Below are 14,276 nucleotides of genomic sequence, written 5' to 3'. Positions count from 1 at the left end.
CCACAGCTTTCATCACTTCCTCGGTTTCGAAGAAAGTTTACGACCTTTTAAACTTTATTTACGTTGAGGAAAGAGATGATAGTCGGATGGAGGGGGGGTGTTCTAGTAATTCAAACCCCAAATCACGAATTTTTTGCATGGCAACATGAGATTTGTGTGCAGGGGCGTTGTCCTGCAAAAATAAAACACCTTTAGATAGCTTTCCGCGTCTTTTCTCTTTCATTTTCAGCCTTATCTGAGAAATCAATCATGATAACTCCATGGCAATCCCAAAAAACTAAAGCAAGAACTTTTTCAGCAGATTTTTGGACACGAAACTTCTTAGGTCTTGGAGAACCAGAGTGTTACCATTCCATCGATTGTTGCTTTGTTTCTGGATAGTAGAAATGTACCCAAGTCTCATCCATAGTAACAATTCGGTTTAAGAAGTCTACATCCATTTCAAATCGAGCACAGATCGAACGCGATGCGTCTACCCTTGCACGCTTTTGGTCAACATTCAAACATTTGGGGGTCCATTTTGCAGCAATTTTTCTCATGTCCAAATTGACGTGAACTATGTAATAAACTCGTTTGTATGAAATATTCAGTGCTTCAGATATCTGTTTCAGCCCAATTCAACGGTCTGATGAAATCATGTCATGAACTGCATCGATATTTTCGGGGACTGACACAGAAACTGGCCTTCCCGATCGGTCATCATCTTCAATTAAAAATTTACCTCTTTTGAAGCTTGCAGTCCAATTTTTTACAGTCGCATACGAAGGACATTGATCACCAAGAGTATTAAGCATATCTTCGTAAATCTGCTTACCTCTCAACCCTTTTAAATACAGTTACTTGTTGATGGCTCGGTACTCCAATTTTTCGATTTTCACAATTTCGGTGGACATCTTCTTTCTTTTAATTTATTGCGTAACTCTGGTTTACTTTTTTGACCTCAATCTTCACACTGACACTTCTAATGAGTTATTGTTGGTTGCTATGGTTACGAAAAAAATTCTTTATGCATGGAACTGGTCTAGGCTAACTAGATATCAATACATCCTCGTAAATCGAATCAAACGTATTAGAAATCATTATATGCAAGTTCTAAGAGTATACCCTTCTGTATTTGAAGTTTATTTATCAACTGTCATCCGCCATCAACAGTCAATCACTCGTCTGTGGAGGGTGGTCTACCCACCATACACCTTGGTGCGAAATTTAAATTTCCTTTAGCTTTCTTGACATTAACAGTTTCCTAGGCGACTTTTCCAAATTTTTCTTCCGTAAGAACATTCTAAGAAGTATGGTGAAGATTTCAAAAAAGGAATAAATGAAATCGGTTCAGCTGTTTTCAAGTGATGCGATGACAACGCTCCATTTTCATTTATAACATGAAGATTTTTCTGTTAGGTTTGGTTCTCGAACAGGAGGGCTCGTCTGAGGAAGCAAGAATCCACCTCAACTGGTCTACCATCCACAAACACGTCGTCCAGCTTCAGCGCTTCTGCCTATCAGGAATGGACAGGGGCGCACTTCTCCAACTCCAACGTGTTTCAACAGGTGCCTTGTTACAACGCGTCTCAACCTGACAACTCGCTGGCTGAGTATCAGGCGTATATCAGTGCGAATAATTACTGTTTTCAAACGCAAAGGGAACATTTAAACAGATTCCTCGGGAGTGATAAGGTTAAGAGCGGCCAGTGTGATCCTGGCGAGGCAGGATTAGGAAGAGGAAGTTTTAATGGCCATCCGTTACCGTCTACTTCGATACCTGGTGGGGATAGGAGCTACAGTACGTATACCGCCAATGATATGATACCGTCAATGTACAATTCTACCGTTAAAAACTTTTGGGGTTGATTGTTGTCTACAATACCCTCTGACCCGGGGTTTGTTCACACCATTGCGCTCTTGGGGGTGTGTTTCATCCCTTAAGTGGCTGAAGTATCTTTGATTGACTCAACCAGTTCTCATACCATCGTTTGTACAATAGTTTATCAGGATTGTAGACAGTTTCACCTATATATACGATGTATAGGAGCATGTATATACGAAGCCCGTATATATAGAGTCGTTGTCATGAGATTGATTAAATGATGAGTTTTTTTTTTTATTTTAAACAACCTTTATTCCTTCTCCTCTTAGAGCAGTATGTTCTCTAAGAGTTTCACCGTAAGCTAGAGGTGAGTAAAATCTAACAAACTTCTCTACACCATTTGCAGGTGTAATTCAGAAAAGTTTTCAAGGAAATATCAGATATATTTCATATAAGACCAGTTTATTTCAGAATACAGTAAGGGTAACTCAGATGAGTTAATTTAATTCCAGAGATGGTCATTTGAAATTCAGTGTAGTAACTTTATTTCAGAAACCGTTAACTGGAATTCTGCTTGTAGACACATTCATATCAGAACAAATATGACTTACTTGAATAACAATTGACAGTTCCTGAAATAAATGTGACTAAACTGAATTACATTTTCACCTACCCCAGACTAACGTAACCTAACCTGAATTACAATTGACAGTTTCTGAAATAAATGTGACTAAACTGAATTACATTTCAACCTAACCCAGCCTAACCTAACCTAACCTGACTTACAATTGACAGTTTCTGAAATGAATGTGACTAAACTGAATTATATTTCAACCTAACCCAGCCTAACCTAACCTTACCTGAGTTACAATTGACAGTTTCTGAAATAAATGTGACTAAACTGAATTACATTTCAACCTAACCTAACCTGACTTACAATTGACAGTTTCTGAAATGAATGTGACTAAACTGAATTATATTTCAACCTAACCCAGCCTAACCTAACCTAACCAGAATTACAATTGGCAGTTTCTGAAATAAATGTGACTAAACTGAATTACATTTTCACCTAACCCAGCCTAACCTAACCTAACCAGAATTACAATTGACAGTTTCTGAAATGAATGTGACTAAACTGAATTACATTTGATGGTTTTTGAATTAAATATGACTAAACTGAATTACAATTGAGTTTTTCTGAAATGAATGTAACTGAACTGAATTAAAATTGATGATTTCTGTGATGAAAGTGACTAAACTAAATCTCAAATGATCCTTTCTCAAATTAAATAGACTAATCTGAATTTCGATCCATCATTTCTTAATTGAACTTGGAAATGCTGTTTTTGATATTGCTCTTTGAATGGGGCAAAATCCGAAAAGGGGATTGGCACAAAAAAACATCGTGCTGGGTCTACTATTGATGAACTTTTGAAAATATCGTAAGTGTGTACTTACCTGTTATAAATGAATTCTTCAAAATGAGTGGATGATGTCAGGAAATCTCTTCAGCAATTAAACCACAAGTCAATTTGTTCACATCTTTATTTATTTCCAGAACGAACACCAAATATACATAAATATTCTTAAAATTTCACGTCATATCATTATTTATAATAAATATATAGAAAGCATTCACAAAATTCAGAATATAATTATTGTTGACATTTATTGTCTGAGTTGTTTCTTCATTCAGTATTGTCGAGTACAGCAAAATATTGTCAAATGTTTCCAGCCGGAATCTAAATCTACTTTTTGTTTTTTTTTTCCGAAATCTTTCTCCTTTTCATATAACAATCGAAAACCATTTCATATTTATAAATTCAGTCACATAGGAAAGACTTCAGGAACAATTTATTGTTTCATTCTTCATCGATTCGACTTACTTAACATCATTTGGCCTTGATGAGTTTTCGAGAAGGATTTATTGTGTATATAATAATTTTTTCATAGAAGATATGTCCGATATGGGAAATGTTTAAGTATTCAAAAGCAAAAAATCCAACACCTGCCTCTTGCCGAGTATTTGGAAAGTGATATGTTTCGATATGATTTCTGGTTGATACTTTTCCTTTTAATGGACAACAATCTTCTTGCTCTTTTAAATTTTTTTGAAAAAAATGGAATTCAACGAGGTTGAGACTATTAGTAATTGAATGTTTGTAGTGGAACCTTCCACATGGCTGGTACTGGCAGAAAACGTTTATTATCTAGTGGTACCGCGTTGTCGGTGATGAAGTAGTCTTGGTTTTGCCCATCTGAGGAAGCCTCCCTGTAAATTGCGATGAAAAATTAAAAATCTACATGGTCACAAGTTCACAACAAATGACCACAGTCTACTATAGATATCTAACAGCTTGGAAGTTGTTAACATGGCGACGTGGCAGGGACACGTCCATATCGTAAGTAATTGTTACCTAATTTTTTTTCAGGACCTGTTGGGGGCAGTTGACATTAACGGGGATTCTACTTTTCACATTCTCTACACTATGGTTTTGACCTCTTTCTAAAACATTAACCATCTAAACATTCAGACTAAACTAAACACCAACAGGCAAATGATCTAACACCCCCGCTAAAACATCTGACCTGCAGCTTCTGGACGAAGATCTCCCTGATCTACTAAATCTTCTGACGTTTCTGATGGTGGGTAGCCACCCTAACCTTGCCAGGGAACCTATATGGCGTTTTCCTGGGCTTGAACGCACCATGGAAGAACTCCTCGGTGACTCGTACCATCCAGATTTGGCAATCGACCCTATAGTTTTGATTGACAAGAGACAACTGTTTTAGTTGATCCCCAATAGAGGTAATAATAATAATAATAATATATGTCGTGCTAGAGAAATATACATATTTCTTGCATACGTCCAATGGGGCAATGTAACATGTAACAATCGAAAAAAATAATATATAATACTACTCGCAAGTTGACCATCGAAAAATTCCCAAAAAGATGGGTTTAGTTAAGACTTCCTCAAGACCGAAAATATGCGCCGGGGTGGATGAAATGTCGAAATTTATCATCAGAAAAGTTGCTCTTTCAGAGTATGTATCACGTTTAAATCTACTATGATTTTTCTGCTAAATACCACATAACTCTAAAGTTGAAAAATGGAAAAATTTGATTTTCTAATGAACAGTGTCAGATATTGGGAAGTTTGGTATGAAAATATAGGTTTTTGAACACGTCGAATCTATTGCAAGCAATTTCGAAAGCCTATCTTCGTTCGTTTAGATTTTCATCTTGGAAATGGCATTTTTCAAAAATTGCAATTTTCAATCTGCGATATCTCCTGTTATATTCGTCTGATCCAATTGGGATTTCCAGTTATATAATCAGCGTTGCCTAGGCTTCCACCCTAGCACAAAAACTCGATTTCGAAAATCTCGATTTTTTGGGGCCAAAATGAGCAAGGGGTTAGACCCCCCTAAAATGACATATTTGCTAGTCTGTCTGAAAATCAAGATGTTCTATTACTGTCTTGAGATATGGAGTGCATAGAATTTGTTTCGAGGATTTTATAAAACCAAATAGTTGACGATTCCATGGAGAATTGCACTCCAGAGAGCTCTTCGAAGTCAACTCGAAAATGAAAAGTGGAAAAACAAAAAAAATTATTTTCTCCAAAACAGGGCCAGATATTTGAAATTTCGGTATGGAAATATAGGTTTTCGAATACGCTGAATCTATTGCGAGCAATTTCGAGAGCCTATCTCCCTCCGTTCAGATTTTCATCTTGGAAATGGCAATTTTTGAAAAATCGCAATTTTCAATCTGCGATATCTCCCGTTATATTCGTCTGATCCAATTGGGATTTCCAGTTTTGTAATCAGCATTGCCAAGGCTTCCACCCTAGCGCAAAAACTCGATTTCGAAAATCCCGATTTTTTGGGTCAAAAATGAGCAAGGGGTTAGACCCCCCTAAAATGACATATTTGCTACTCTGTCTGAAAATCAGGATGTTCTATCACTGTCTTAGGGAATGGAGTGCATAGAATTTGTTTTGAAGATTCTAGAAAACCAAACAGTTGATGATTCAATAGAGAATTTAACTCCAGAGAGCTCTTCGAAGTCAACTCGAAAATGAAAAGTGGAAAAACAAAAAAAATTATTTTCTCCTAAACAGGGCCAGATATTCGAAATTTTGGTATGGAAATATAGGTTTTCGAACACGCTGAATCTATTGCGAGCAATTTCGAGAGCCTATCTCCCTTCGTTTAGATTTTCATCTTGGAAATGGCAATTTTTAAAAAATCGCAATTTTCAATCTGCGATATCTCCTGTTATATTCGTCTGATCCAATTGAGATTTCCAGTTTTATAATCAGCATTGCCAAGGCTTCCACCCTAGCGCAAAAACTCGATTTCGAAAATCTCGATTTTTTGGGTCAAAAATGAGAAAGGGGTTAGACCCCCCTAAAATGACATATTTGCTACTCTGTCTGAAAATCAGGATGTTCTATCACTGCCTTAGGGCATGGAGTGCATAGAATTTGTTTTGAAGATTCTAGAAAACCAAACAGTTGATGATTCAATAGAGAATTGCACTCCAGAGAGCTTTTCGAAGTCAACTCGGAAATGAAAAGTGGAAAAACAAAAAAAATTATTTTCTCCTAAACAGGGCCAGATATTCGAAATTTTGGTATGGAAATATGGGTTTTCAAACACGCTAAATTTATTGCAAGCACTTTCGAGAGCCTAGCTCCCTTCGTTTAGATTTTCATCTTGGAAATGCCAATTTTTAAAAAATCGCAATTTTCAATCTGCGATATCTCCTGTTATATTCGTCTGATCCAATTGGGATTTCCGGTTATATAATCAGCTTTGTTACTAATATCTACAACTCTCATCTTTGTGCATACGCATACGGGAGTATTATACATATTACATAATATTTATACGGAATAGGTTTGAACCAGCTTATCGTGGCTCATTTCAAACTTATTCCTTCACGAAGTGATCCAGGAACCTACATTTTCACTCTTTAGCTGGCAGATGACGCTGGTGTAAGAAATATATTTGATATCCAACTGTCAGTTTCCAAGTTGTCATTGTTATCGCTACTCTGCACTGAAGATGGAACAATTGACTCGAAATCGGTGCACACAAGGGCACAAGTTCCCATTTACGGATTCAACTGTATGGATAACCCTCTCTCATGGTCGATTCGTTCATATTTTCTCGACCTGGGGTTTCAAACCTCGCAATTTTCGCTTTCATCTCAATCGCTATCTCTCTCTTGAACCATTCGCATATATTGAAATTCTCATATCGCGCGGAATTTATGCTTCCCCGTGGCCGAAAATAATCCGCAAACACTGAAATTCCAAATGTTGTCTGATGGAAATGCCAAACCCACGTAGTATCCGAAATAATATAAGAGCAGATAGATGACAAGTAGCGAGAGATTCGACATGGGAATTCCATTGTTTCTGCAAGGAATCGAAGAGAGAGAAGGAATTTTAGGGTTGGTGTCCAAGAATGAAAAATTCGCGACTTTTTCCTCGACATTAGAAATGGAAAATTTGGAGCTGAGGGGTGGTTCCCTTATTTTTTCTTCTTCTACATGCGGTGTCTCCAGTGGTCCTTGTGATCCATTGTTCATCCAGAAAGTCCATCCAGGGTAGTTTATCGTGGTCTTTTCGTGGCAACCTTAGGTGTACACGTCAAGCATTACCAGCAGAAAGACTTCGAGACCGCTGTCGATTGGTTTCCGTCAACAGAGAGCCAGGCGACAGAAGTCTGCGGTAAACGGGAAATCTAAACGGAACACAACAGGGGTAGGCCGGGATAGGCTACTGTGGTCTTTCCGTGGCAACCTTGGGTGTACACGCCAAGCATTACCAGCGGAACGACTTCGAGACCTCCGTCGGTTGGTCTTGGTTCACAAGAGAACCGGGCGACTGAAGTTTGCGTTTATTAACAATAAGGATTAACACAATTAAACAAATAAAAGAATGCAACTTTGAATCACGAAGTATGCGGTATCAAGAAGAGACTTACGGTTTGTTCCGGTACGGTCACACCACCACTTAGAGAAAAGAAAAGAAAACAGTTCATAGGATCTTCGAATTTAGAAAAATTAAAAGTGAAATCAAATCAAATCAGGAGCTGAATAAATCAGATTAAGGAATGAACAATTGCCGAATAATGAACAATGGTCGAACAATGAATCAAGAATAAAGAATCGCCGAATCAAGAATAAGAATAACTGTCGAACAGTGAATAAGGAATCCTTCCTTAACTCTGTAAAGTTACCACAGTGGGATCTTCGGACACAAGAAGCCTGTTTGATGCACACCAAAAGATCTCTACCAGTAACAATAAACACTTTAGGGTTAGTCAAAGCAGAGGTTGTTGCATTTGGATCCTTGACCATCTTGAGAACCCAATATTGAACCGGAGAACCCGTATACCACTGATTCAGTTGGCGATTAAAGGTTCTTCTCCCTCTGTCCCTCCCAAAGTTCGGCAGAATTGCTGCCATGATCTTATAAAAGTAGAAATACGAGTATAAAAAAATCGACTGCGATCGACCAAGTCTAATCGACTAATTGAAATCGTTCTTCCGCTTCAGTTTCTGACAGCAACATGAAATATACGTCCAGCGTCCAGGTTCAGCTGATATCCTTCTAATTGGCGGCCAGCGATGCGAGAAGATTGCTGTGCAACGATATGATTCAGAGCCGTCATACAATATATCGGGCAGGACAGATAATGGGATTCCAGATTATTGGAAATCTGTCGTTTTTTTTTTACTGGAGCTTTTACATTGGGATATTTCCAATTCTTCGTAATCTAGATTATGAAACTGCCATTCTATCAGTCGGAGAGATACGGTTCCAAATTGTTCAATGTCAGGATAAAGTAACTCTTCAATTCATTTCCTGGACAACAGGAGACATTGAGGAGAAGAAGATTATTTAACTTTTTTCTAGAACACCTGAATTATTTGGAGATCAACAAGCTTTAGCTTTCTACTTAATTTTATATAGAGAGGTGTGTCAATCCTCGAGCAGTCATCCACGAAGCCTACAATGCGTTACAAGGAAGGAGAAGAAAGAAGCTTATGCTCCTGTGCTTAGAAAAAGTTTTCATCCACTGGCAGATAACCCCAAAGATGTCAAGTAGTCATTACAAGGGTCCTATTGACGATTGAAATATTTTTCTTCCACCTATGAGTTTCCTGATAACTCCAACTGCTGCAGCACCACAATACACCCCACTGCACTTCCCCCAGAAGAATAAGACAATAAAAAACTCACCAAGAAACCTTTTTTGATCACGCTGGCCCTCTAGCAGCTCCTCTACCAGCTTCTCGTAACCATCAACATTCTGGATATTCTGGTATTCTTCATCCTCGTAGTCATCGGCATTGCTCAGTTCCCTCTTGTAGCGTGGCTTGTAGCTAGCCTTCAGAGAAGCTATGTTTCTCTTGGAATCCACCTGGTTCAGCATGTGGCTTAGGTACCTGTCGTTCTTCAGGAGTGCTGCAGCATTTCTCTTTCCTGCAAACCCTCCATCGCGAGCTATAGAAGCAAGGTTACGTTTGGTATTGCCATCGCGTGCAATGTTGTCTGGAAAAAAAGATATACTGCTCGAGCCTGAAGTTCAATGGCAATCACGGTTAAGCAGCCTCAAAATGCACTGCTCAAAAATTGTGGATATTTTAGGAGAAAAAAAACCATTTCTATATGTAGATACGGACACATTTTTATGTAGAATGCAGTGGCGTAGTCGAAGAACTTTTTCAGTCTGCCACTTCGGTGATATAGTCGTAACTTAAATTTTTTTATATAAGCCCTGTGTTATTTTTACATCCCTATAATTGTTCTTCCAATAAAAAACCTCAAAAACTAGTTGGGCCAAGTTGGCAGATCATTTTCCACTTCAATTTTTGAGCAGTATTTTTTTTTAAATGAGAGGTTGCAGGATAAAGACTCACTGTAGAGATCATCCAACATTTTCTGTATTTCCTTGCTGATATCCCCAGAATTTGGTGGTCCACTGCTCCTTTTATAACTTTCCTCGTCTCTGAATTGATGCAGGGGAAATTGACCGTTCTTGGCAAGGGCTGACAGGCTCCTCTTGTCATTGGAGTCAGTTTGATTGTCCTCGTCGTCAGGCAGAGTGTGCAGATAGCCAGCTCTTGCTAAAGCTTCCAGACTACGTTTTGGATACACATACGTGTTCCAACCTTCAATCTCCTCAGCTCTGGCTACCATATTGTGGAAAATCGAGATCAGATATCTCCTCAGCGAACGTATTTGCGGACTTGGTTGTTCTTGTGGGGCGAAGAGGATTTCGAGGGTTCTCTCGAAGTCCATGTTGCATGTTCCTTCTGATTGAACCTGTAAGGATGAAGAGGAATCGGAGTTAATAGCTTGAAATTACTGAAAAATGGGTATCTTGTGCCTAAGTACGTCCCTGTCGCCTATGTGAAATTCTCGGTTTCTTTCTGTCTCAATTTTGATCCACAAAAAACAAAAGACGGTTAAAAATAGAGTGTGAAAATTAATTTGCTCCATTTAATGCCGACGTTAACAGAATTCAAATCCCTCTTTGGAGCCAGATTAAATTTTGCATTGTTGTGCAAAGATGATAATGAAAAAGCTTTTCTCATTTTTTAATTTTGTTAGGAAAGTCTGCGATGTTTCAGTGCGAGCTTGTTAAAAGGGGATTCACATCGTGATGATTGATAACCCCCATCTCCTATTTAATTAATTTCTGAGCTTTGTTGATCAGAGAATACTTCTCCAGTTAAAGAAAAAAATAATTGGAAATATTCTGCTTTCTGTTCTTGTGGAACAAATTGGGAAACGACAGTTATCAAGGTTTATCGATGTTTCTGAATTTTCCATATAAATGCCAACCTATCATTAAAATAGATTAATCAACAAACTAATATTTCTCAGCAATGTGGGCTACGAAATTAATGGACTGAACTGGAGTTTGATTTTGTGTACTCGCTAAATCTCTGGGTGGATTTATTGAATGAACATTGTGAGTTATGCCCAGTTGGCAGTAGATGAATGTTATGTATTCGTGATATAGGTATCAGAATTTCCAGGCACGAACAGAAATTATATTGGGGCACAAATCAGTTCTATTGTTTGGTTGGATATTCATCTGTGAAAAGCAGCTTCACATCGAACTCTGTTTCAAGAGATAGGTATTTGTATAAATTCTGTAGATACGACCGTTTATGAGAAATTTCTTTAATTTATCCTTGAGCTTTTCAACTGAAAGTGAATCTTTTTGAATTGCTTTGCGTGGAGAAGAAATTTGAACTGGTTTTTGTTCCATCCTAAATTTGTCAGCACAATATTTGAATGGACAGTCAGTTCCTTCGCCTTTTTGTAGAAATGTTTATATTGTAGCTACTCACAACTGCAACTGAAAGGCAATTTTTAATTTTTTTCTTGAATTCCAGAAAACTGGCAGAAATGAAAGCAATAGAAAAAAATTTGGTGGTTTCTCCTGAAATGATCAGCAGGTTCGAAGATAACTCCAGCCTATAAGACTCAAGCTACCTACCTGTTGATGGATTATTTCTTTTCCCCAAAAACCGTTGCTTTTAGCAAGAAATTAAAGGCGACAATAATGAAGGTATAGTCACGCCTTAACAAGAAAGCAATTCTTATTATTATTGGAGATCTTATTTGTTCGAAATTAAGAATTAAATTTCCACTGGTTAAATTACAATAAGGAAAAAAGTTTCTTGAGGGACAAATTTTAGGGGTGGCTTTTTCAACCCCTTTTAATTCTAGAGCAACATCACCAGTCTTTTTTTCATATCTTCTTGCTCCTTTAGACCGTCTGCTCAGTTTTATGGTTTCTAAGAAAAAATTTAAAATTTTCATTTCAGGTTTGTCTCTGATTTCAGTTACATTTCGAGGGGGTTGTATCTTAGCAGGGGTTGCTCAAAAAAAATTATGTGGAAGACACACTGTTTTTTTCACAAGGAATCAACGCCCTTTTTCGCAACTCTTCATTATATGAATTCGGTGCATTACTTTTTGTTCACTCTGTATATGGGTTGAGGTGAAGTGAGAAGCTTTAGTTAGGACCATGGTTCATCAGTTTCTTTTTATCATTTCAATTTGGAAAGCGAAAGTTCGAAATTATCGATAATATTTTGAAAAATCAAAGAAATTTTCAGTGCTTTTCAATTCATTTTTGGCAGATAGACTGAAATGACTCATTATTGGAATTAACCGAACAAAACCGTGAAAATTACTCACCATTATGATGAATACCGAGAGAAAAACTACCGCAAATGGCTTGCGGAAACCCGAAACCATCATGAGTGTGATGGAAAAGCTTGGAAAAGCCACGGAACTTAGACACTGTTGCTTCCGAGCGATGCGTTATTTTCCGGTGTCAGCGCGGATAAATCGGGAGGATCATTATGCGGGAAAGTGCCGTGGAACGACTGTTTTATAGTAGGTAGTTTGGGAAATGGGGGAGGAAATGTTGCGCAAGAGCAGCAATCTGGTCAGGAATCTGGGGAAGAAGAAATAATTGGAAAATTAACGCGAATGATGGTAGGAATGTTTTTCGGGTGTATACAGGGTGATTGACGTTGTCCGTCCATTAAAAGTTTCGGGAGGTGTGCCATGTTGAGCTGAAAATTCGTACCATGAGGTTCGGGGTATATATTAATTTCTTGAAAGTGGGACGAATCGGCTGATCAAGAGGGTTGGGAAATTGCTATCTGCGAACGAAAAATGTCAAACGGAAAACGACTGGGAGCCATATCGGAAATGAGGAAAGAGAGCTTCAGGAACTCGGAATTTTTCCGTGAAAAATAGGGGTTTTTTCGGCACGCAAATATTAAAGAAAAGTAAAATTTTTGGCATATTCTATGTGCCAACCATAAAGTTCAAACGTTCCTCTATGCTGCTGAACGCACAAAAATAACTATTTCAGTGGAGTATAGATCAACTGACTTTGACACATTTTGACAGAGTGTTGATTATTAACTTCGTGCTTTTGTGATTTCGAATAGTTTTTATGAAACCTTATCATTTTCCTGAGGAAATGTAGTTCAATGAATATCATTTATCGCTCCCTGTGGTGATATGAAAATGCGGTATGATAAAAAAAAAATACTCATATTGACAGGTTTGTGATCATAGATGTCATATATGGTTTTTTCTGCTCCTTATCTTAACGTCAATCAGATTTGTCCTTAAACATCTATGTCTCTATGTCTATGCCTATAAAGAGCTCAGTCACCATAGATATTATTACTTACAGTTACTGTTAGGTTAGTATATCCAAAGAGTAACAAGGAGTTGTTACTCTTTGCCTCTCTCTACTCATATCGTTCTTTTAATCGAATCTTTCCCACTAAACTCGATAAAAAAAACAATAGTAGCAGAAAAAGGCGACGGAGTGTGTTTTTCGAACTTAATATCACCCATCGAAAAATCACTTACCGTGAAAACTATGGTCATAAATAAAATGCCAAAAATTTCGTAACACTTGATACTACTCATAGCAAAAGAAAACTCTGTAGAGCCCAATCTGTATAAATGATCTATGTTTTTTTTTTGCTCATTGAGGGATTCTACATGCGATTTTATATTTATTTCCATAGGAATGGGGGAGGGTGTGAGTTATGACCAGAGGGATCAAGTGAACTCCTACGGCAGTGGCGGAGCATATCTTAAATCTCAAGTCTTTCACCGTTTTTTTATATCAATTTTTTTCAGGTAGACAGCTGATACTTATTGCCACATAATATTTTTATGCGATATCTTTTGGGTCAACGATTTAGTGATTATTTAATCCAGAATACGAATACATGCAACATTTTATATGAATACACACAAAAATATTATGAAATTTGAAACGAAACTGTTCTGTGATCACGTATATGAACATATTGACATAATTACCCTCTTTATTCCCCCTATTGGACCGCCCTTGAATCTATGATTATTTTTCAGAGTGCATACGTACATTTCATTACGCGTTTCCACTTCATTAGAATCAGCTATAGTTTTTTCTTTTGAAGTTCATTTTTAGATTAAATTGTCTATACTTTGGGCTTAGGTTGATTATTTCTCTGCGCCTTGACTCCACAAAGATTAACTCTTCGCCTCTCTATGCTCCAGCACAAACCGGCCCATAGATTCAGTAAAAACTGTGCGATAAATTCTCGTTGAAAGCGAAATCGACAGTCTTTATCGATGCTGAATGTGGGTGTTAAGCTATCGATATCACATCCCTAACGATGACGCCGTGGATTCATCGTTATCGAAATCTGAACGATCCTAATAAGGAGAATTGATATGACGTTCGGAACGGCGATAAATTCAGTTGCTTCATTATTTTTCCACATTTTCGGAACTTGGGGAATTCGTTTTGGGGCCATTAGGAATCCAATAAGCCGGCTGTCTTAGACGTAATATCAATAAGAATTATATTCGTCTTTTAAATTGACATTTAAATAAGGGTG

The 14,276-nt window shown here is 37.6% G+C and overlaps 2 protein-coding genes and 1 long non-coding RNA gene across 4 annotated transcripts in view; 2 read left to right on the top strand and 1 right to left on the bottom strand.

The window, feature by feature from the left end:
- The window catches only part of LOC123316834 (protein gooseberry-neuro-like), a 98,983-nt gene extending 96,887 nt beyond the window's left edge, over positions 1-2,096 (top strand). For both annotated transcript variants that reach the window (XM_044903086.1, XM_044903085.1), the window contains exon 5: positions 1,399-2,096. In XM_044903086.1, coding sequence (XP_044759021.1) covers positions 1,399-1,848 — 450 coding nt within the window. In that variant the 3' untranslated portion in view covers positions 1,849-2,096. The remainder of the gene's footprint in view (positions 1-1,398) is intronic.
- A 1,235-nt stretch (positions 2,097-3,331) lies between these two features.
- On the bottom strand, positions 3,332-12,255 carry LOC123316907 (neuropeptide-like 1). The gene is made up of 5 exons (XM_044903183.1): positions 12,052-12,255; positions 9,753-10,158; positions 9,073-9,384; positions 4,394-4,562; positions 3,332-4,076 (listed from the first exon to the last, which is right to left on the bottom strand). The coding sequence occupies exons 1-5, from the start codon at positions 12,112-12,114 to the stop codon at positions 3,950-3,952; spliced, it is 1,077 nt and encodes a 358-aa protein (XP_044759118.1). The 5' UTR covers positions 12,115-12,255; the 3' UTR covers positions 3,332-3,949.
- Positions 4,076-4,563, top strand: LOC123316908. Its single transcript, XR_006538113.1, has 2 exons — positions 4,076-4,206; positions 4,359-4,563. It is a non-coding gene; the product is annotated as an uncharacterized LOC123316908 (long non-coding RNA).
- Positions 12,256-14,276: the final 2,021 nt, after the last annotated feature.

This window comes from Coccinella septempunctata, chromosome 7, assembly GCF_907165205.1.
Source record: "Coccinella septempunctata chromosome 7, icCocSept1.1, whole genome shotgun sequence".
NCBI classification, from domain to species: domain Eukaryota; kingdom Metazoa; phylum Arthropoda; class Insecta; order Coleoptera; family Coccinellidae; genus Coccinella; species Coccinella septempunctata.
Note: the sequence above shows the minus strand (reverse complement) of the source record. Positions and strands in the feature narration are given on the sequence as shown.